General features: G+C 40.3%; 2 protein-coding genes and 1 long non-coding RNA gene across 3 annotated transcripts; 2 read left to right on the top strand and 1 right to left on the bottom strand.

Annotated features, from left to right (window-relative positions):
- Nucleotides 1-1,515: 1,515 nt before the first annotated feature.
- On the bottom strand, nucleotides 1,516-14,148 carry LOC124260293. Its single transcript, XM_046694570.1, has 8 exons — nucleotides 13,979-14,148; nucleotides 12,801-13,018; nucleotides 11,737-11,836; nucleotides 11,171-11,319; nucleotides 9,680-9,776; nucleotides 4,996-5,157; nucleotides 3,549-3,619; nucleotides 1,516-1,653 (listed from the first exon to the last, which is right to left on the bottom strand). The coding sequence occupies exons 2-8, from the start codon at nucleotides 12,977-12,979 to the stop codon at nucleotides 1,581-1,583; spliced, it is 831 nt and encodes a 276-aa protein (XP_046550526.1). The 5' UTR covers nucleotides 12,980-13,018; nucleotides 13,979-14,148; the 3' UTR covers nucleotides 1,516-1,580.
- Nucleotides 14,149-14,360: 212 nt separating this feature from the next.
- Nucleotides 14,361-18,557, top strand: LOC124260294 (cytosolic iron-sulfur assembly component 2B-like). Its single transcript, XM_046694571.1, has 5 exons — nucleotides 14,361-14,506; nucleotides 15,246-15,325; nucleotides 15,667-15,792; nucleotides 17,329-17,374; nucleotides 17,979-18,557. Exons 1-5 carry the CDS (start codon nucleotides 14,386-14,388, stop codon nucleotides 18,074-18,076), a joined length of 471 nt encoding a protein of 156 aa, XP_046550527.1. The 5' UTR covers nucleotides 14,361-14,385; the 3' UTR covers nucleotides 18,077-18,557.
- Nucleotides 18,558-18,873: 316 nt separating this feature from the next.
- LOC124260295 lies at nucleotides 18,874-19,632 on the top strand. Its single transcript, XR_006894051.1, has 2 exons — nucleotides 18,874-19,355; nucleotides 19,393-19,632. It is a non-coding gene; the product is annotated as an uncharacterized LOC124260295 (long non-coding RNA).
- Nucleotides 19,633-24,937: the final 5,305 nt, after the last annotated feature.

Genomic DNA, 24,937 nt, shown 5'->3' with positions numbered 1-24,937 from the left:
TACAACGACACTTGGATCATGAGATTAGCTGGCAGTGGAACCATGTGACATGTTGGCCAACAGCTCATTCGACCCACTGACCAACAGATCATGTGACACAAGAACATTTGGATCATGAGATTCATTGGCCATCAGACCATGTGACATGATGACCAACAGCTCATTCGTCCCACTGACCAACACATCATGTGACACAAGAACATTTGGATCATGAGATTCACTGGCCATCAGACCATGTGACATGATGACCAACAGCTCATTCGACCCACTGACCAACAGATCATGTGACACATCAACTTTTGGATCATGAGATTCGCTGGCCATCAGACATGTGACATGATGGCCAACAGCTCATTTGACCCACTGACCAACAGATCATGTGACACATGAGCCAACAAATCATGAGATACATTGACTATTGGTGACTCAATGGATAAGTAATGATATACATAACAGATAAATGGTGATAACTTCTCACTTTCTTCTTGCATGCCTGACATAGAGATAAAATCTAACTTGTTTTCTGTGTCTTCTATCACCCAACAAACACCTTGTGGATCACCTATAGCATAGTATAGCTTGCCAGGGACCAATTCTAACACAGGTCCGTATTAATTCCTGATTACTGAACATCATGGAACACGTGACCTACTAGGTACCTTGACTGACTGACTGACTGAGTTTTAGTTTAACGCCGCTTTTAGCAATATTCAGCAATACCTACTGGGTAACACATTATTGCATCAGGTCACACTGGGCTACCCCACCCCATGACCCAGAGATGACCCATCAACATGACAATTTACCCCAATTTAGCCCAATTATTATTTCGGCCAAAAACTGATTAAAAAATTAGTATTTGTTGGCCAAAATTAGTATTAACTTTCCAAAGAATTTTCATATTAAATAAAAATTAAATATATAGTCTAAGACCTTGTTATTAACGTTGTAGCGTTGTTATCAACTAAATCAGTAATATGTATCCACATAGTGAATAGCTTGATAGTTTGGTGAATAGCAAATGCAGGGGACACCAGAAATGGGCTTCACTCATTGTGTGGGGATTGAACCCAGGTCTTCGGCGTGACGAGCCAGCGCTTTAACCACTAGACTACCCCACACCGCCCGATTTGAATAAAATCGAAATTTAATTTAATAATTTATTTAATGTATTTATTTTTTAATCGAATATTTTTACTGCTATCTTAGACACATATTTTGTGTTGTTTTTTCGTAACGAATACGATAAAATCGTATGGGTTGGCATCTCTGCATGACCGTCACATCGTGTCACCCACTCACCAACAGATCACATGACACTGCACATCACATGACTTGTTACATCAGGTCATGTGATACCATAGACAATCACATCATGGCACAGACTAACCATCAGATCCCATGACACAGCACATCATGTGACTCTTGTTCCATCAGGTCACATGACACCAAAACCATCACATCATGTGCCACACTAACCATCAGACCATGCAACACACTTTTCATCAAGTGAGACTGTACTCCATAATGGTTTAAACCTGTCTGGTCATCTGGCCACACCAAACATGACTGTTCAGACATCAGGGCTGGTGGTTTGTGTTCTGATCTTCAGAATCAGATTGGCAGGACAAGCTTGCTATTTCTGTCTTTAACCTGCAAGAAGTGTAATGTACTTTTGCTCATATGAACCACTTATCAGTATTTTCAAATTACAGAACTTTTAAGGCACATAATCACATATGTACAACATCAAATAGTCAAACAAAAGATTTTGAAGCTTGACTGAACCTTGTTTTCAATCATCAGCATGGGATTTATATCAATTCCAAATTAATTTCCTTTGAAAAGCACATTTGACACACGTTTTTCTGCCAAAAAAGGGATGCTTTAAAACTTATAATTTCATCACCTTCTGTTTGGTCCTGTACCAATGAAATACAAGTTTCTGCTATCAAAACATTAGATTATTTGTTGAAAGTAGGAATTTTAACTGACATTTGATGTGTTTAATTTCCTAGTTATTTTCAGTAATTTATCGGTACAATAAGCCGTGGACCATGGGAAGTGATGACATGTACACATATGTACACTTATGAATAGAATAGGCCATGGGCTGAATCCAATCAGTTCACTGGACTGGCAGTTGACTTAACTACCTTAAATTAGAAACCTTGACAAAACCGAAATGTGAGGTGAGGTGAGGTGAAATTGGGTTTAACGTCGTGCTTGAGAATATTTCGCTCATATGACGACGTGCATGCGTGTGTATGTGTATGTGCGGCTGCTTGTACTAGCCCAGACTTAAGCTGGTTTTATAGTGCTAGCCCAATGAGATACCATACCGCAGTGAAGCATGAATACCCCACTCAGACACATTATACTGACTCCGAGCCGACCAGTCCTTGTTGTACCCATTAATGCCGGGCGCCAGGCAGGGACCAACAAGTACCATATTTAAACGTCTTTTGGTATGACGCGGTCGGGGATCGAACCCGCGACCTTCCGCTGTCCGGGCGGACGCTCTAACCACTACACCATGGAGGCGGTCTGTACATTTATTACTAAATGCTTCTGTAAAACTGAACAATGTCATATCATTTCTATTGTTGCAAGTGGCTATGATATTTCTTGTCCATATTTAGCCAAGTTTAACCATTGGATGATTTGAATCACATGACAGTCTCAAAAGCAAAACGTGAACAGCGACATAGTCCTTTGTTTTGAGGCTAACGTGGTGGGAAAGCGAATGAGCCTTTTCATAGGGAGAATCAAAAGGAGAAAAGCCAAACTGAGATTTAAAAGTTGCTGAAGGTTGTGTTTCTTTTCGCTTATGCCACACTCAGCAATATTCCAGCTGTCTGATGGCGGTTGTAAATAATCGAGTCCAGACAATCAGTGATTAACATGAGTATTGATCTATGCAGCTGGGATACAATGTCAAGACACAAGCAACTGCAAGTCAGTGTGTCTGACCACTTGATCCTGTTTGTTGCCCTTTACAACAAGCTGGGTTGCTAAAGACCAATTCTAACCTGGATCTTCACAGGGTAGATGCTGAAGGTAATGACACAAATAGTACTGATGAAATAGGTGAGGTGAAATTGGGTTTAACGCCATACTTAAGATTATTTCGCTCATATCGCTCATATGTGTATGTGTGGCTGCTTGTATTAGCTCACAGACTTAAGCTGAGTTCATAGTGCTGGACCCCTGAGATACCCTCCCGCAGTTAAGCATGAATACCCCACTCAGACACATTATACTTTATACTGACACCCATCATTGTTGTACCCATTAATGCTGAGTGCCAGGCAGGGATGAACAAGTACCATATTTTAATGTCTTTTGGTATGATGAGCTGAGGATCGAACCTGCGACCTTCCGCTCTCTGCTCTCACTACACCACGGAGGTGGTCGACGCATCAACATTATTCCAATCTTATTCCCTGATAACAGACATGCCAAGCAACATTTCACAGGGCTGCTCAGACAGTGATGAGTAGTGAGGAACCAGTTGCCGAGATTATGGAGAGCATGACTTATCCTACCTTCTGATCTCCGCCTCACATTCTTCCTTCACCTGTTGCCGTGTCAACTGGGCAATATCGTTCAGTGAATACTGTGAAAAGAAATACAATTTGCCTTGAAACATGGCATTTATGCAAAAGAGAAGGATACAGGGGTGGAAATAACCCATTGCCCGACGTCCGAGTCCAGTGTTTTTTTCTGTCAGGCAAGCAAATTTGTATATCACGCTGTACCAGTGTCCAGTTGACTTTCCAATGTTAATAATGTTGTCTATTTAAAAAATCAACAAGAAAACGGCCGGTATAGTGGAAAAATGATCAGGGCAAGTGATTTTACATGTGCCACTGTACCGGAGTAAACTAGCAATTTTAAAGTTATTTCCATCCCTGAGGATAATGGACAGGTACTTGATAATCAAACCATTTGTGATATTTTGTATATATAACAACCTGCTGGAGTGACACTGTTATGTAAATCTGCTGTTTCTTGTGTATATTTGTGTGAATATATAACTAATTTTGAATGTTGAAAATAAACTGTTATATTATATAATATATGCACGTAGGGTCATGTTGTTTTTGAGACTCTGGAGTGAGCGAGTTTAGTTTTACGCCACTTTTAGCAATACTCCAGCAAAATCACAACGGGGGACACCAGAAACGGTTTTGACACATTGTACCCATGTGGGGAATCGCACCAGGGTCTTTGGTGTGACACACGAACACTTTAACCACTAGGCTACCCCACCATGCAAAAGAAAAATATGGAAATTCAGCACAGTTACTTTTCAAAAATATAAGCATGGTGTATCTATCTATCAGTGAATAAAGAAAAAAACAAACCCTGGTCATATACTTATAAGTTTACCTGTAATGTCAGGGGTGGAAATAACCCATTGCCGGACGCCCGAGTCCAGTGTTTTTTTCTGTCGGGCAAGCAAATCTGTATATCACACTGTACCGGTGTCCAGTTGATATTCCAATGTTAATTATGTTTATTTAAAAAATCAACAAGAAAATGGCCGGTATAGTGGAAAAATTATCAGGGCAAGTGATTTTACATGTGCCACTGTACCGGAGTACACTAGCAATTTTAAAGTTATTTCCACCCCTGAATGTGTTGCCTGCTTGTTTAAATGATTGTGTGTACAGTAGTGCTGGTTATTGCTCACAATAAGCCGGTCGATAATCGGAGCTCAGTGATCATAAATCCCACCACAAATTTCATGTGGGAAATCAGAACGGGCACCTATTAATACATTGTACCACAATCAAGACAATCAAGAATACTTCCTGTTGAGAAACGCACAAGAGTAAGTTGTTTACATTGCAGTATTTGATTTTCATTTTTCATGAATATCGATTGTACTCCTGAGCTTATCGATAATCACTGACGCATGAATTTACAGCATCACTAAATTAAACTTAAAAATGCTGGAAACATAACATATAAAAAACTGGCTGTTACCTTGACAGTACTGGCCTGCCTCCTCATATAAACATTGCCCTCCTCATCTTCATGCATGGGGTGCAGGTTTACCACCATCCCCACCCCATCAGTGTTGCTGGGGTCATCCGGGTCCCACGGCTTGATGGTAATTTCTACCACATAGTCTGGAGACAGCACCCCCTAGTGTCATCAGACAAGGAACACATTACTATTGTAGTTTGGTAGAGTGAGTGAGTGAGTTTAGTTTTATGCCACACTCAGCAATATTCCAGCTATATGGCAGCTGTCTGACATGTGTCAACCAAGTCAGGGAGCTTGACCACCCGATCCCATTAGTCGCCTCTTACGACAAGCATGGGTCACTGAAGATCAATATTCTAACCCGGATCTTCACAGGTCGTAGTTTGGTAACTGGACATTTGGAAGAGTGACTGAAAAAAATAGATAGATTCATTTAAATTCAAATTATAAGATTTACGTATGTGTTATAAAATATGTAATTTTCTTTAGTAAAATTGATATTTTATACTTATACTTATCCTGACTCATGCTTATTGCTTGTCTCTTTCCTCTTTCGAACTTAGTGGAACACTTGTATCTCCTATTGAAGTTCCCCTCAATAAAACGTAAAATCACTACCCACCAGAGTTGTCTCTGTTTCCATTTTGGCGGGAAACCGTAGGCGCCACCGTTCTCCCACGCTTCACTCTCTCCTGATTATGAGCCCGACACTTGAATTTGCAGGGAAATCCAAAGTGTCTAGTGGAGGTTGGGAGGCTTTCATGAGTCAGGATAAGTATAAAATATCAATTTTACTCAGAAAATTACATATTTTTCCTTATTGCTTATTGCTTGTAGAATCCTGACTCGGGCAAGCACTTTAGGATTCCATGTAGTGATTTACGTCAGAATCCGACGGAAATTCGTATTAGCACTGTATTAACTGCTAATCTCTGCTGCTGTGACCCTGTCCTTCCAGCTGTCTTCTGACGGGGGGACCACAATAGTTAACGTTTGGTCCTTTCTGCTGTTAACATTTTATGTGGATTTTGCGACTCCATCCCTTGATGCAAGCACCAAGTGGAGAAGCGACCCTTTCCTGTACGAGTATTCTTACAAGTACTGGGTCTTATCACTTATGCTTGTCCTTAGACGTGCATTTAGACTTGAAGCAGAACTCTCCGGAGTGTAGGCTATTTTCCAGTCATGTGATAAAGGGCGAGACTTCGTCTCAACCTCTTTAAGGGACTGTCAACTGTTGTGCTACAACCAACGGCCCGAAATGAGAACTTCCTGGTAGTACTTCTTTTACTGCCAGGCTCTGCTGCTGCTGTAACCCTTCACTTTCAGCTTTCTCTGATGAAGGGACCACAATAGTTAACTTCTGGTCTTTGAGACTTCTGTTAACATTTTATGTGGAGATCTCGCGAGCATCAGCACCTTTCCTGTGTATGGTACTGGGTCATATCAATGCTAGTCTGTCCTAGACGTGCATATAGACTCTAAAGCTGAACAAGGCTTTTGCAAGTCAATGAAAATGGTGAATGTCTCAGCAGACTGTCAATTGTTGTGCTACAACTCGAAATGGTGAATGCCAGAGCCGACCTCCGTGGCGATGTCCTTCAGGTAGTGGTTGGCAAACACCATGTCCCATTTCCAGAAGCAGCCCTCCATTATCGTCCTGATAGAACAATTCCCATGTAGAGCGAGTGTTGACACCAGAGCTCTAACTTCATGTGGGTTGGAGGATCAAGTCCTGCTGCTCTGTAGGCCCGGAGTATGACAGTTCTGATCCAGATTGATATCTTAGTGCGGAAGACCTCCGTCTGTGTCGCTGTCGATATCGGGAGAAAAAGACGCTTGAATTTTCCATCCCCTGGACCTGGATCTTTGTAGGTAGACTTGCAATGCTCTCACTGGGCACAAGGATAGGTCCTGCGTATCCTGTGGTCCAAGGACTGATGATAGTGTTGGGACGTGGAACTGTCTGTCTGGATGACCTGGCAGTTGATTATTTGCTATGAAGTCCCATCTCAGTCCCACATGCACAATGTTTTGATCTTCATCAAATCATGTTTTCTCGAAGGCCAGAGCATTTATTTCTGACATCCTTGCTGCTGTTGCTAAGGTGATCAGGAACAGCAGCGTCTACGTCAAGAACTTCGAAGGATGTCCACTCTAATGGTTCGGAGATGACACTAGTGAGATGTCGTAGAACTACGTTGAGGCCCACGCCTGAGCTTTAAATCTCTGGTGTTGGTCCTCCAATTTATAAGAGCGTACTAAGGCCAGTAACTCTGGTACTTTCGTCAGTTGCACTCGTCCTCATGGGATAACTGAGCCCAATGCCGCTAGGTATGTTGAGAGTGTTGACCCTTTTGACCGCTTCCTTTGTCTAGGTGACAAAGGTAGTCCGCCACTTGAGGATGTGTCGCTTTTATGGCTGTGAATCCGGTCCTCGAAGTGTATGTCTCGAAGCGTCGCCACTTGTCGTCGTACAAGTTGCATGTAGACTTGCGTAAAGCTAGTGTAACTGCTTTCGCTGCCCTGGCGGAATATCCTCTCTTGTTCAAGCATGCCTTGATACAGTCCACATGTGTAACCGGAATACCTCTAGGTTGTCGTGCGCCTGCTTTGTGGGAGGATGTACTAGTAGATTTGTCCACTCTGGTAGTTGCAGTTGTGGCAGGCCTAGGTCTTGTATGAGAATAGGGAACCATATTCTCGCTGGCCAGTAAGGCGTGCCCAAAATCAGTTGGAGGTCCTTCGTCCGACTGATTTTCTGCAACACCCTCAGTATTAGAGCTGGTGGTGGAAAAGTGTAAGCGTTTAGTCCTTGCCAGGAGGTGCTGAGAGCATCCGGTGCCCATTCTCGTGGATCTGGTGACAAATGTTATCAGTTGACCCTTGTGGCGAAGAGGTCTATTAGTGGTGCTTCCATCTCAGGTATGATCTGCGTGAAGATCCCTGGATGTTGCAGTTGACCCTTGTGGCGAAGAGGTCTATTAGTGGTGCTTTCATCTCTGGTATGATCTGTTTGAAGATCCCTGGATGTAGCATCCATGATGGCTGCATTGGACGGGATAGTGCGTCTGCTATCACATTCTTGGCTCCTGGAATGTGGCATGTTCTTATGTGGATGTTCAGATTGTCTGTTATGCTGGCCAGTTGAAAGCAGATGTCCAGAAGGATCGCCGACCTTGTTGATCCTTCTGTGTATGTAGAACGCCACTGTGGAGTTGACTGTATGTACCGTCAGATGGGCATTCTTCAAAATGCTGGTCCAGTAGAGTATGGCGTTTATCACTGATTTCATTTCCAGCATGTTGATGTACAGATCTTTCTCTTCTATGGACCATATCCTAGCTGACACTTCGTTGTTGAGGTGTGCTCCCCAACCTTGAAGAGATGCGTCCACATGGAGATGCATCTTGCACTCCGGCTCTGCTAAAATAGGTGCGTCTGCAACCATCCGATCTCTGAGGCCACCATATTAGATACGGTTTGAGTCCGTCCGGGAGTCCGAAGGGGTCCGGATTGTATAGTTGTACATTCACGAAGACCTGTATAGGCGTAGTTGTAGACTCCCTCTGCGGGTCATGTCCTGTGCTGACTTGAGAAGACCCAACCGACTCTGCCACTTCGTAGTAATAACGGAGAGAGTAGTGCTACTAATTAATAAAAGGATATAGTGCCGTATAGGAGACACAGGCGCTCTCACATCCTGCTCACAGGGCGAAGAAGGGGAGAGTGAAGCGTGGGAGAACGGTGGCGCCACGGTTTCCCGCCAAAATGAAAACAGAGACAACTCTGGTGGGTAGTGATTTTACGTCTGTTTTATTGATGGGAACTTCAATAGGAGATACAAGTGTTCCACTAAGTTCGCAAGAGGAAAGAGACAAGCAATAAGCATGAGTCAGGATAAGGAAAAATTTTTACCCACCTCACTCAAACTAAATTGGGTATTTTGCCATTTTCCACTAATTGTAAAAATATAATAAAGTTAAAATGTTGACTTACGTCTTTGTTGTTTATATTTGATCTGTAATATGAGAAACGACCAGAAAGACTGCAAGTTGCTAAGTTCATGTGTTGAAATAGAACCTCTCAGTATACCTCAGTTATTTTATCTATTTAGTGAGTATTCATGTAAGATCAAATTCATTGAGTATTTGCAAAAATTCAAGCGTACATGTATGCAACAGACTTCATAGGAATTGAGTTTTCACATAAATATTTGAGTAATTTATGCAGATTTGCAACTTATCTGAAACTCTGGTCATGGTCTCAATTTTAAACCAAGAACAGACAGGGGACACAATTAGAGTGAGTGAGTGAATTAATATCTAACGTCACATTGGCAATATTTCAGCCATATTACGATGAGAACAATTTATATCAACAGTAAAATCAATAAATTTAGAACATAAAAAAATAATAATCTGTCATCGAAGGACAGTAAAACTACTAGAGTATCACAGCTCTTGATTTAAAACTAGTACGCTATCATAAAAAGATATCACTATAGACAACAATACAGGACACGATTAGAGGAACATTGTAGTTGTAACAATGCAAACTATTGGGCATCTTTCATTTCATTTGTACACACTGGACGCACATATCTGCCTCCCCTGAAACTCTGGGAAAGTACTACGTGGAAAGATTCCATGAAAGAAAACAGTTATTTCCTGCTACCTACCATGTTGAGCTGGGCAACATAGTCTTTATCACACCAGCAGTAGTGGTGGGTACGGAATTCGTGGGCTCGGTGTCTCTGAGAGGTGTCGGAGTAGTCACTGAAATAAGAGGGTGTGTAGAATGGTAAGTGCTGCTGTTATGCACAGACAATTTGTAAGGCAGTTCACTTCCATCTCGACATACCAGACCAGGGGTGGAAGTAACCCATTGCCCGACGTCCGAGTCCAGTGTTTTTTCCTGTTGGGCAAGCAAATTCGTATATCACACTGTACCGGCATCCAGTTGACTTTCCAATGTTAATTATGTTGTTTATTTAAAAAATTCAACAAGAAAACGGCCGGTATAGTGGAAAAAATTTCAGGGCAAGTGATTTCACATGTGCCACTGTACCGGAGTACACTAGCAATTTTAAAGTTATTTCCACCCCTGCAGACACTTGTTCATTCCAGTAAGTGAACTAAGTGTCACAAGTATTGTAAATCCCATACTGTAACTATCTGACCTGACACAAACACTCACCTGCCTGACCTGGACACAAACTCACCCCTAACTGTCCAGACACAAACACTCACCTGTCTGACCTGACACAGTCACCTGTCCGACCTGACACAAGCTCACATGTCTGACCTGACACAGACACTCATCTGTCTGACTGACTGACTGAGTTTGGTTTTACGCCACTTTTAGCAATATTCCAGCAACATCATAGCGGGGAACACCAGAAATGGGCTTCACACATTGTGCCCATGTGGGGATTCGAACCCGGGTCTTCGGCATGACAAGCCAACGCTTTAACCATTAGGCTACCCCACCGCCCCCTCACCTGTCTGACCTGATACAGTCACTCACCTGTCTGTCCTTACACAAACTCTCACCTGTCCTGACACAAACTCACCTCTCTGCCCTGACACAAACATACCCAGGTCTGTCCTGACACAAACATACCCCGGTCTGTCCTGACACAAACATACCCTGGTCTGTCCTGACACAAACAAACCCAGGTCTGCCCTGACACAAACATATCCGGTCTGTCCTGACACAAACATACCCTGGTCTGCCCTGACACATACTAACCGGTCTATCCTGACACAAACATACCCCGGTCTGTCCTGACACAAACATACCCCGGTCTGTCCTGACACAAACATACCCCGGTCTGTCCTGACACAAACATACCCCGGTCTGTCCTGACACATACTAACCGGTCTATCCTGACACAAACATACCCCGGTCTGTCCTGACACAAACATACCCTGGTCTGTCCTGACACAAACATACCCCGGTCTGTCCTGACACATACTAACTGGTCTATCCTGACACAAACATACCCCGGTCTGTCCTGACACAAACATACCCTGGTCTGTCCTGACACAAACATACCCCGGTCTGTCCTGACACAAACATACCCCGGTCTGTCCTGACACATACTAACCGGTCTATCCTGACACAAACACACAAACACCCCCTGGTCTGTCCTAACACAAAAACTCACCTGTCTGTCTTAGAAATAAGCCTGAGCACCTCCTCCTCAGTGCTGCTCTGCCCCAACACCGGGACAAACTTCACCTTGTACCTGTGTGATGGGACGGGAGGATGGTAGCGAGAGAACAGGTCCTGTAAGCTGGCTACTACATGGTCTTTCTGACAACAAAAAGGACCAAACTATCACAAAATGATACCCTCAAACAAAGGTTGTATGATGTTCACTGATAAACCCTGTAGCTCCATAACTTCTTTGAGGGGCATTTTAGAATTTATTGGATAACAACTTCATGTTTTTTATGCGTGCAATGTTTCGGTCCTGATTCATATACTGTTGCCTAGAATACCATCTGACTGATTATCATAAATCATGAACATTTGGTGACCATAAAATTTAAGTGTTGCTGGGATGACCTTGAACCAAGAGTTTCTCTTTGCAAATTACCAATTCACCACAAAGGGATACAACTCAAAACACTAAACCTTGACATCATCTACCCTTGTGTACCCTGTTAAAAATGACAACTTTACCAGTAAACATCTTTCACCTATCATTAAAAACTGCATGAAGCAAACCTGAGAGAGTGTGAGCTTCAGTCCAAGAACGGTGCCATTATCAATCACTCCAAGATAGACAGTGCCACCTTTACCAGTATTGAGGAATGCATTCAGAGATCTGTGGAGAAAGCCTTGTATTTAATCATCTTCAGGATGTGTATATTCATTAACATCAGAAGGCACATACTCAACAATCTCTATATTTTAATAATGTTTCTATCTTATAGATAACAAGGTATTTCCGGATGTATACTAGAACACTGCTTGAAAGGTACTTGCACAGAGGTACAGATAAGCTGCGTATCTGCGTAAATTACGCAAATATTTATGTAAAAACTCAATCCCTATAAAGACTACTTGCGTACAAGTATGCTCGAATTTTTGTTAATATTCAATAAATGTGATCTTACATGCATACACACAAAAATGTCAAATCTTTGCTTACATTCGTTTACGTAGCGGTGGATAGATAAAATACCTGAGGTATATTGAGAGGTTCTATTTCAGGGCATGAACATGGCAACTTGCAGTCTTTCTTATCGTTTTTCATATTACATATCAAATGTACATAACAAACACTACCATTTAAACTATATTATATTTTTTAAATTAATGGACAACGGCAAAATACCCAATTGAGTTTGAGTGAGGTGAGTACAATTTATTTGGTTACTCAAAGGAAAATTAAGATACCCAATTGAGATGAGCACAAGCGAGTACATAACTCAATAACCTAGAACGAAAAATGAAAGCCCATAAGGATGCATTGCTCATAACTTCTACCATTTGGTGAAACCCATGAGAATGAGTACAGGGAATCAAACCCACAATCTAGTTACTTTGTTAGTTGTTTAAAGCTGCACTCAGCATCGATCGATGAGCATCGATCTACACATGTGTCAAACAGGTCAGCGAGCCTGACCACCCGATCCCGTCAGTCGCCTCTTATGACAAGCACGGGTTGCTGAAGACCAATTCTAACCCGGATCTTCATGGGTCAGTCTAGTTACAACTAGCACACCTAGGGAAGTCAACACTGCCAACCCATTCAGTAGTGAGACTGGGTAGAACAATGAAAGTACCTTGACACAGCCTTTCTTGATGCTTTCATTGTTTTTCTCTCTTTCGTCCAGGGAGGTAACTCTTCAACTGCCAGGTTGCGGTGACCTTTAAATTCGTGTGTTGCATCCTCTTCAATGGCAACAACATCTTTCTGCCTGTAGTAGTGCTTTTTCTTCACTTTTTGAGACATATTTCTCATCTGTCAGTATCTGTGGGTCATACTTTACATCTCCATTTTCTGTAAAAACATATTGTTTGTAATCCACATGCTATAAGCAAACTGAATTCAAGTATTTCTCACAAAACACAAATTTCTCATTCTCACAAAATCGTACACCATCACAATGAGATATTTATAATTGCATCATATGACATCCATTGGTAAGGTGATGACTGACTAAAACTTGGAATCCTCACAGCAGGGGTGTAGAAAATCAGTGCTTGACTTTCATCAGAGACCAAATAATAGATTATATTATCTATTATATGGTCTCTGCTTTCATACATTTGATTGCTATTCATGGCTTAACTTGATAGTGCAATAGACCCTAAATGCAGTCTTGAAAGTTAACATATTGCAAGTTTGACCAATCCAACTGACAGCAGTGTATTGTTTAGGTATAGTCACATTAATCAGATTTTGGGTTCGGGGTGAAGAACTTAAAAATTGGTGCTACTCTGCATATGAGACATTTTGGGAATGGGGGTGTCAGAGTATTAAAGAGTAATGAATATAATTATGCTTAAAAAATTTGGGAGGGGGGTGCATTGATCTTGTACATGACATGTGTTTTTGTTTTGTTTTGTTGTTTTTTGGGGGTGGACAGAGGTGCCACTTACTTTGTACATAATTTTTAGGGAGGGTCATTCACATTGTACATGCTTCTCCATAAAAAAATCATCATCCCCCCAACACACATACACACACACATACACACACACACACACACACACACACACCAGCCATACATTATAAACACATAGGCGCCCGACTGATATATTTATAAGCATGACCTATATATCAGAGTCAGGCGCCTATGTATATCTTATATATATAGGTCATGCTTATAAATATATCAGAGTCAGGCGCCTATGTATATCTTATATATATAGGTCATGCTTATAAATATATCAGAGACGGGCGCCTATGTATAAACAGTCCCTCCGAATCTTCATGCGCAACGGTGGGTGCACTAACCTGGAAACAAATGATAAAAGACATTTGAATAAAGCGCGCACGGCTCAGTGCTGTCAGCTTTATTTATAGGCCGGGTGGGTGACAAAACTTTACGCAAGTTTTCGCGGTGACTCGGAAATGGAAATAATTCCCAAGTCTAATTTTGTGTGCGGGAACTTGTGAACTTCACAGGCGAGTTTCAAAAGTACGACTAATGTATCGGTTTGTAATTTGTTTTCGGATTCGAAATTAGGTTTATATCTTTTCTTTAGAGGACACACCATTAATTTGTACAGATAATCTACACACACATTTATTTAAAGAATTTTACGTTAATGTTTGCAATCAATATTATATGATTACTGGTATGGACAGCGAAAAGCAAAACAATCTTATTCCATTTACTATTTTTGTTTTTGTATTTCAAAATGGCCGGGGACCTCGACAATGCGAACCCTGTCATTTATCAAAAAGCCAAGGACAGGGATATTCTGCCAGAAAATGAAGACGAAGACGTAGTTGATGAAATAGACACAAGAGAAGTGTTTGATATCCTTTCAAACTAATTCTGTTGTAAGCTACAGATCGATATAATTGATACCAATAGAATATTGTTCAGTTTTCGATCAACGTGACAGGGTAAACAGCAGGCATAAAACCAAACTCAGTCAGTCAGCTTTGTTGTTTTACAATAATGTTTCTAGTAGTATTCCTGGGGCTTGCAAGTAATAAAATCTGGACTTTACAAACTAGTGTTTGACATTGTTAGCAACAGCCCTTGCTGTTGGGTGTGTCATCTGAAGGGGGCGGTGGGGTAGTCTAGTGGTTAAAGCGTTGGCTCGTCACGCCAAAGACCCGGGTTCGAATCCCCACATGGGCACAATGAGTGAAGTCCATTTCTGGTGTCCCCTGCCGTGATATTGCTGGAATATTGCTAAAAGCGGCGTAAAACCAAACTCAGTCAGTCATCTGAAAATGCTGAGATAGTAACATCTATCAAACATCTCTTTTGGTCAACACAGGTTTTTTGATAAGTTTGGTAAGTAGTTATTTTTCTCCCAATATATATATTTTTACAATAATTGATGTACTGTACATGTTTTATTTGGCAAATAATTTTGGGCAAATGAGTGGTTACCAATTAAAAGCAGTTGATTTGAGAATAATGATGCTGGCAAGGATAAGGATGTAGAACAATCTTTCTTATTGATATCAGTTTTAAGCAGTGTCCCATCTCCCATGCTCCTAAACAATCTGAAACAATGCTATGCTTCCTTAATTGGACCAAATCTTATTCGCATTATTAATGACCCTGAACATCCCCTGTCTCTTGAGGAGCTGAAGGTCGTGGAAGAGTCAAGAGTTCAGGTAAGCCATCATGTGGGAATCTGTGTGATACTTATATGTCTAGATGGTTACAGGTTGAAGAATAGATCTGATGGCTACTTGAGATGCTGGAAAATTTTAATGTTATGGAAAATGTGATGATGGTGTAATAGCTGAAGCATAATAAATCCCGACAAAAATGAACTTGGTCAAAAGAATATAAAAAGATGCAATCTGTGGAAATATATTTGACACTGCATTTGATTTTTTCATCTGCCAATGCTGTTATTATGTCGGAAATTAAGTGACAAATGCAATAAAAATAACCATCAAGTATTGTGATCAGCTGATTGTGATGCAGTTATGATCATGTTCACGTTCAGGTGAGTGACCAGGACAACTATGTGAAGATTGAGTTCACCCCCACCATCCCTCACTGCAGCATGGCTACACTCATCGGACTGTCCATTCGGGTCAAGCTCATCAGGTCACTGCCAGCTAGGTTCAAGGTAGGTCACAGAGACTTCAGGCATTTGTTTTTACCATGATAGTGAGTGAGTGAGTTTGATTTGACGCCGTTTTTAGCAATATTCCAGCAATATCACGGTGACACCAGAAATGGGCTTCACACATTGTACCCATGTTGGGAATGGAACCCGGGCCTTCAGCGTGACGAGCGAATGCCTTAACCACTAGCCTACTCCACCATGGTAGTGAATACCATAGGGAGTTATCTCTTTCAGAAGCCAATATTTTTGCCCCATGTCTGCTGCAAATGGCAGTGCAAAATACCAAACTAGTCTTAAAGAGGTACCAGTTTGTGTTATAGTTATAACTATTTCATGGGGTGGTAGGTTGCCTAGTGTTTAAAGCATTCCCTCGTCACGTCAAAGACCCGGGTTTGATTCCCCACATGAGTGCAATGGGTGAAGCCCATTTCTCGTGTCCCCCCATGATATTGCTGGAATATTGCTAGAAGCGGCACAAAACCATACTCACTCATAACTAATTCATGATAGAGGTTTCCTGTATTGATAGTAGTTATAGTTATAACTAATGCATAATTGAGGATACCTGCATTTATAGTTATACTAATAATTAATATATGGCAGGGGTTACTTGTATTTCACAGATAACAAGACTAATATACATGTACATACCATATATTTGAGTTGTACATTTGATCAATACATCAAATATAAATGAAGCTTACATAAAATCAAGTGACTTTTTATGTTTATCTTGTTTTTTACCCCCTGTGCAAGATTACAGCTACAGGATGGAAGCGTGTAAATAGTTGAGTTCTAATCATATGATCAAGTGGTTGATATTGTGAGCAAGAGTCTGTGAGCAAACTGGACCCAAAAGAGTAAGATTCCATTACAGACACCAATCAATATAAATGATGACATGTAAGTACTCAGAGGCTGGAGCCCTGTGATAATCATTGAAAGGCTTCAGAGGCCCAGATAAGCTGCGTATCCGGGTAAAATACGCATAGAAAATTTCCAATTACGCATTGAAAAAATAATTGTTGCGTACCAATTACACATTTAAAATGTTAGATACGCAAAAAGTTTAAAACAAATGCGTATGGAATATATTTATAAAACTCGCTTGCGTAATGAAAAAGACATCAATTTCTATCAAGTTGTACTGTCAGTATAGGATGAGTGATTTTTTATGAAATCATTTCCATTATATTAAAGTTGGTTTTGATTAGGTATGACATCAGGCAGAACATACCTGCTTAGTAAACTTACTCAATGGCATATACTTAAGGTGAGTAAAATGACTGAAATATGCACATATTTGAAAGCAGTGGGTAACGGAAAATGAAATACCCACTCAACATTCATAATACCCACTCCAAAAAAAATACAGTGGGTACAGTACCCACATGAGCTAAATCTTATCTGGAGCTCTGAGGCTTGACTGGAAACTTTGGTCTTTTATGGTGAGTTTCTGTTTTAATATATAAATAACTCTTGAAAAGAAGATGTCCAAAAAGGCCCTTCCTAAATTGTTCTTTTATTGGTTTGCAGGTTGATGTGAGCATTACACCAGGAACCCATGCATCAGAAGAAGCAGGTATGTACAGTTTGGTTGTCTCTGATTCTCTTCACTTGGTTGTCTCTGATTCTCTTCACTTGGTTGTCTCCGACTCTCTTCACTTGGTTGTCTCTGATTCTCTTCACTTGGTTGTCTCTTCACTTGATTGCTGTGATATTACTAGATTATTGCTAAAAGCGCGTAAAACCATACTCACTGACTCCTTATCTGATGTTTACATTTAGAATGGGATTTAATCCACAATTTCATCTAACTGAATATGACTCAACTTTCCATTAACATCATTTAGTTGCTACTAGACCAGCAGGTAGTTAATTCAAACTCAGGAAACACATTCTTTGCCTAGTGTCAGGAATAATATTTGTGGTACCCTTTTGTCCATTTGTTATTTATCAGAATCTTGCAGTCTCGTGATAAGTTTTAGGGAAGTAGCATTTCTTTGACTTGCCCCCAAAGTCTGGAACAACTACAGTGACACAATCAGCATTCATACCAACCCTCAGTGGTGTATAGTTTTGACAGCTTGTTGATTAGGGACTTGGTTTGATGAGCACCATTATAGACCCATCTTTGGAGAACAGACACATTGTGGTGTTTATGACTGAAGGGCTGTTTATTTCAGTAAACAAGCAGCTGGCAGACAAGGAGAGAGTTGCAGCAGCCCTGGAAAACTCACACTTGCTGGAGGTGGTCAACCAGTGTCTTTCTGCACGGAGATAGGCACTGAGGGGATATCTAATCAGTTTCACCCATACAATAGCTCTTGCATGAAGATGCCAAACTTTCCTTCGACTCTGTCAGATGTACTGACAAATCAACCAGTCAACACTGAGGCTTGTAATTCTTTGTAGCAGCAAGGCATGCATTCAGGCTGCAAACATAATTTCTATATCACAAAATAGACATAAATATGCAGTGCCAATAAATAAAAGAGCCATTAATATAGCGTGGATGTTTTGTACACCATGACATCAACACACAAGACTGTGCTAACAAGAGCATTTATTTCTTCCGTGTGGGTGTTCCACATCATGTCTGAGTGTTTGACGTTCTTTTCAAATCTTCATGCAGAGAGGTATTATTAGAGAGTAAAATGTTTGATCATCATCAGTTTGAGTGAGATTATTGTGATGGGAATCTCAGATTGTTGCTGCACAAATATATTTATCACCACAACCAGAACATGCTTCTCATTGATAGGGAAATGAATATAATTTACATCTGGACATTTTACACTGTGAAATTACAGGGCTCGATTTAGTGCTTTGTTACTTGCACTGGTGCAACCCAATATTACAAAATGCAACCTAGTTATTAGTCTAACTTGCACCAGGTGCAAGTCAATTTTTGAGTGGGTAAACTTCTGAATAAAACATCTAAATACTTCAATAGCATATTTCTGATATTACATATTGCAATAAAAACAGTGCAACTGGAATTTGACTGGTGCAACTAGGTTTTTATCTTAGGTTGCACCTGGTGCAAGTAGGTTAACATCTCTTAAATCGAGCCCTGAATTATTATGAGCGACCATCAGTAGCCTGAACTGTGTCTGGAAAGTTTTGCAACATCCTATTACCAAAAACGAAAAGTTTCTTTCGCATGTGTAATTTTTTATCATGATAAAAGGTCAACCCAGTGTATGTGATTTGTAATCTAAGGGTGCATGCGTTGTTGTAGTTGACAAGGTAGGCGTTTTACTACTATACTTTTACACGAACTCTCGAGATGACTCTTGACTCGTGAGTGACGTTGTGTGTTTCAGGAAACAGAATGTGAGTGATTATTTATTGGCTGGTTTGACAGCATGTGGAATTTAATACAAGAAATGTGCCTGTTTACATTTTTTTGGGGGGGTTGGTCTTCAAAAATAACTGTATCATGATGTCAGTGCACATGTGTGTCATTCACAGTATTTGCATAATCTTTGGCTATCAAAACTTTCCAGAATTGCAGTAATCAATTGGACATGTTTTGGGGTTAATCATATGTTGTAAATGTTTTCTTCGCCCAAGTCATTTTAATGGTTTCCACAGATTTTCAGGACGATATGACTAAAGGCAGAGTGGAAATTGAAGAAAATCAAGACAAATCTTAAAAATAGTTGTGATATTGTGAATTACATGTAAATTTGTTTTTGTTACACATGATCTATATACTCTGTAATAAATGTGTCACTCATCATAAACAGAAAGGAAGTATATCATTAATATAGTGTATGGTGACTGTCTTGTACATAGTTAATATGTTATATGTAAATAAAATATGGATAATGATTATTAGTTGGTCATTTATTAAGCTGCAGTTCCATTCAGTACTCTGACTTAAAGCCTACCTGTACAAACATGTGGAAGGAATCTACTTCTGTATTTGTAAGTACATTTGTGGGCCATTCATAGTGTTTTGTTGTCTATATTTTAGATTGTATATAACTGAAGATCTGATCATCAGCAACCTGTGTTTGTCGTAAGAGGTGACTAACAGGATCAGGTCAGCTCACTAGTGGTTGTCCAATTAATTGAAATAATCAAAGATTGGTCGTAGTGACTAAACGACCAAGCAATCGATCATAATTCCTCACAATCGAACACAAACAATTCTTGAACACTTGTTTTCATTAACAGTATTTTTCACATGGTTGGTTTTATCTGTTACATTTCATAAGCACTACAAGCTCATTTCAAGTCATGATTGAATTTATCTTAAAGATTCCAAGAAATTTATGTTCCTAACATACTAGTCATCCTTTAAAGATGTGAAATTTTGCCAAAAAAACAAGAAATAAACAACATTTTTTCCCTTATTTTTATGTGCATTTAAACATTTCATAAATAACGCTAACCAAATATTTTCGATGATTGATCGGTAGTAATGAACCAATCATCAGTTATGAGATTTTAACCAATTCCCAACACTACAGCTCACTGACTGGGTTGATACATGTCACTGTATCCCATCTGTGTAGATCGATGCTCATGAGGTCAATCACTGGATTGTCTGGTCCCGGCTCAGTTCTTTTCAGGCTGCCGTCATATAGCTGGAATATTGCTGAGTATTGAAACATAACATAAAACAAACAACATTGTAAAGAGATGTGTGCAAAAGTACAGTCATCCCTCGCAATAAAGCTCTTCGCGATACCGCGGATTCGGTTAAACCGCGGGGTAATCCGTGGCTCCCATAAATACGTTGCCCAGTGATCACATATATATGGCGAGGGATGACTGTAGTTCTCAACTTGGTCATCTATGGTTGTAATCAAGAAGTAGGTTAGGTGTGTTGACAGTTTCACAAAAATATAGGCACATCTTACATGTGCCAGTTACAGATTCTTGCATATACACCTGAAACATTTAGGACTCGATGTCACCTAGAGAAGTACAGGTGCGAACATCTTCAACATCTAAACTTTTGGAGTACAAGCTGTCTTACAATAGGTCTTTGACCTAAAGAAATTAGATATTTCATAGACATTTAAAGTGTTTCAGTGCCTAAGGGGGTGGTGGCGTAGTCTAGTGGTTAAAGCATTTGCTTGTCACGCTGAAGACCCGGGTTCGATTCCCCACATGGGTACAATGTGTGAAGCCCATTTCTGGTGTACCCCGTTGTGATATTGCTGGAATATTGCTAAAAACAGAGTAAAACCTCACTCACTCACTCACGTCTATGATATGCATCAGTTTCATCAAATCAGGTCAGATTAATCGGCAGACCTTGGACATTTCCTGTGGCGTAAAACTAAACTCGCTCACTCCAGAGTCTCAAAAACAATATGACCATATGTATGTATAATATAACAGTTTATTCTCAACATGTCAAAAATTGGTTATATATTCACACAAATATACACAAGAAACAGCAGATATACATAACAGTGTCACTCCAGCAGGTTGTTATATATACAAAATATCACAAATGTTTTGATTATCAAGTACCTGTCCGTTGTCCTCAAGAACCCATGCGATATATAAACTAAACACAGCACTGAAACATCATTGTAACATGACACTTGAAGGATGGACAGATTCATAATGCAAATATACAAAAATAATATAGAAAGAATGCATCAGAATCATACGTTCTCAGACAATATCATTCAAAATTACATGTTGAGGTATTTTTCATTTGGGATGGTCTACTTTTTGGGGAAAATGGTCTTAAACTGGAAAAAAAGGTGCTTTCATGTAGGTGGGATATGTCATGTGACTATTAACCTTCTAGCGCCTCACAGGCAGCTTTGGTTATCCGGGGAAATAATGGTCAGATTGTTAGCGCTATCATCATCCAGTTAGTGAATGGAGTTTAGTGCATTATCAATGCACTTATTATTATTATTATTATTATTATTATTATAATATGTTATTATTGTTATTTTATTTTGCTTCTATAAATAATCAAATCTGGACAAGTCAATCAAGCGATTGACATCATTAGCTTCGACCTGTCAGCAAGATGAAGTGATATAAGCTTGGAATGAATCTCAACATCACAGAAAGATTAGATAACACAGAGGTAGATAATAAATGCTGACATTGCTATTTTCTTTACTACCTAGTAACAAAACATACTAGCTTATATAAATCTTTTATCAAACTTAACAAAAGTTCAAAAATGAAATTTGATTTATCATGAGTCTGCGAAATTATATTTGGAAATACATAAGGTTTCTGGCGTGGTGGGTAGCCTTGTGGTTAAAGCTTTCGCTTGTCATGCCAAAGACCCAAGTTCAATTCCCCATAAGGGTACAATGTGTGAAGCACTTTTCTGGTGTCCCCTGCCATGATATTGCTGGAATATTGCTAAAAGCGCCGTAAAACCATATTCACTCACTCACATAAGGCTTCTTATAGGCAGATGTTGACATACTGGTATATTAACCTAACTACCAAATAATATTTAAATGTATAAATATTGGCAGTTATAATATAATCCTTGACTAAGTAAAATAATTCTTTATGCTAAACTTTAAAGTTCTACATTATTTGGTTTTTGAACGGATAATAAGTTTAAATGAGCAGTGTGAATAAATAAATGATTCATAGGATCAACAATACACTATGATGTATCAAAGAGAGTGGAAACAGCAACTAAATGATCCTTATTGACTACTTGAGTGACATAGCTTCACCATCAACATTTCATTTATGTTTTTCACTTAAATGATCAGTATTAAATTAAATGCAAAGGTTGTGATGGAGAAGAATTCTTCATCATATCAAATCTGACTGGTTACTGATGAAGCTGTATGTGTTAGTGTATGTTCAGCAATCTCCACAGCACAATAAATAAGCACACCATTTATAGTTAGGATATATAATATCCAAATTAAATATATGTTGAATAAATATAGGTCTTGAGCTTTACATAGCAGCTTGTAAACTGACTCATTCATGCAGTAAAAAGAAGCAGGTATACCATTTTAGCAGTTATATCTTTGTCGTATCTCACCACTGTCATCATCCATGATGACATTATCTCAGGTCACGCTTTCTCTAGCTTGACTTTGTCTCTCATCTTCCCTGGACCAACTTCATCTTCTCATGCCCACTTCATCTTTCCTTTATATACTTTATATTTTCCATGCCCTCTTTATCCTCCCCATGCCCAATTTTAGCCTTCCCATGCTTTCTTCATCTTCTCTCACCCAACTTTATCTTTGTTTGCTCTACTTTATCCTTCACATGCACACTTTATGTTATCGGAACTCACTTCATCTTCCCTTACTCAACGTAATCTTCCTTTGATCCACTCGACCCTTCCCACGCCCACTTCCTCTTCCCTTGAACCAACTTCATCTTGCCTTGCCCTACTTTGGCCTTCTCTTGCCCCACATCATCTTCCTTTGCCCCTTTTTATCTTTCCCAAACCCACTTAATCTTTCTTTATCCTTTCCAAGCCCACTTCACTTCCCTTGCCCTACTTTGGCCTTCTCTTGCCCCACATCATCTTCCTTTGCCCCTTTTTATCTTTCCCAAACCCACTTAATCTTTCTTTATCCTTTCCAAGCCCACTTCATCTTGCCTTGCCCTACTTTGGCCTTCTCTTGCCCCACATCATCTTCCTTTGCCCCTTTTTATCTTTCCCAAACCCACTTAATCTTTCTTTATCCTTTCCAAGCCCACTTCATCTTGCCTTGCCCTACTTTGGCCTTCTCTTGCCTCACATCATCTTCCTTTTGCCCTTCTATCTTTCCCCAAACCCACTTAATCTTTTCTTTATCCTTTCCAAGCCCACTTCACTTCCCTTGCCCTACTTTGGCCTTCTCTTGCCCCCCACATCATCTTCCTTTGCCCCTTTTTATCTTTCCCAAACCCACTTAATCTTTCTTTATCCTTTTCCAAGCCCACTTCATCTTGCCTTGCCCTACTTTGGCCTTCTCTTGCCCCACATCATCTTCTTTGCCCCTTTTTATCTTTTCCCAAACCCACTTAATCTTTCTTTATCCCTCTTCTCTTGCCCCACATCATCTTCCTTTGCCCTTTTATCTTTCCCAAACCCACTTAATCTTTCTTTATCCTTTCCAAGCCCACTTCATCTTGCCTTGCCCTACTTTGGCCTTCTCTTGCCCCATCATCTTCTCCCCTTTGCCCCTTTTTATCTTTTCCCTTAAACCCACTTAATCTTTTCTTTTATCCTTTCCAAACCCACTTCACTTCCCTTGTTCTACTTTGGCCTTCTCTTGCCCCACATCATCTTCCTTTGCCCTTTTTATCTTTTCCCAAACCCACTTAATCTTTCTTTATCCTTTCCAAGCCCACTTCATCTTGCCTTGCCCTACTTTGGCCTTCTCTTGCCTCACATCATCTTCCTTTGCCCCTTTTTATCTTTCCCAAACCCACTTAATCTTTCTTTATCCTTTCCAAGCCCACTTCACTTCCCTTGCCCTACTTTGGCCTTCTCTTGCCCCACATCATCTTCCTTTGCCCTTTTTATCTTTCCCAAACCACTTAATCTTTTCTTTATCCTTTCCAAGCCCACTTCATCTTGCCTTGCCCTCTACTTTGGCCTCTCTTGCCCACATCATCTTCCTTTGCCCCTTTTTATCTTTCCCAAACCCACTTAATCTTTCTTTATCCTTTCCAAGCCCACTTCACTTCCCTTGCCCTACTTTGGCCTTCTCTTGCCCCACATCATCTTCCTTTGCCCCTTTTTATCTTTCCCAAACCCACTTAATCTTTCTTTATCCTTTCCAAGCCCACTTCACTTCCCTTGCCCTACTTTGGCCTTCTCTTGCCCCACATCATCTTCCTTTGCCCCTTTTTATCTTTCCCAAACCCACTTAATCTTTCTTTATCCTTTCCAAGCCCACTTCATCTTGCCTTGCCCTACTTTGGCCTTCTCTTGCCCCACATCATCTTCCTTTGCCCCTTTTTATCTTTCCCAAACCCACTTAATCTTTCTTTATCCTTTCCAAACCCACTTCACTTCCCTTGCCCTACTTTGGCCTTCTCTTGCCCCACATCATCTTCCTTTGCCCCTTTTTATCTTTCCCAAACCCACTTAATCTTTCTTTATCCTTTCCAAGCCCACTTCATCTTGCCTTGCCCTACTTTGGCCTTCTCTTGCCCACATCATCTTCCT

This window comes from Haliotis rubra, unplaced genomic scaffold, assembly GCF_003918875.1.
Source record: "Haliotis rubra isolate DU_JTF1 unplaced genomic scaffold, ASM391887v1 Scf76, whole genome shotgun sequence".
Lineage (NCBI taxonomy): Eukaryota > Metazoa > Mollusca > Gastropoda > Lepetellida > Haliotidae > Haliotis > Haliotis rubra.
Note: the sequence above shows the minus strand (reverse complement) of the source record. Positions and strands in the feature narration are given on the sequence as shown.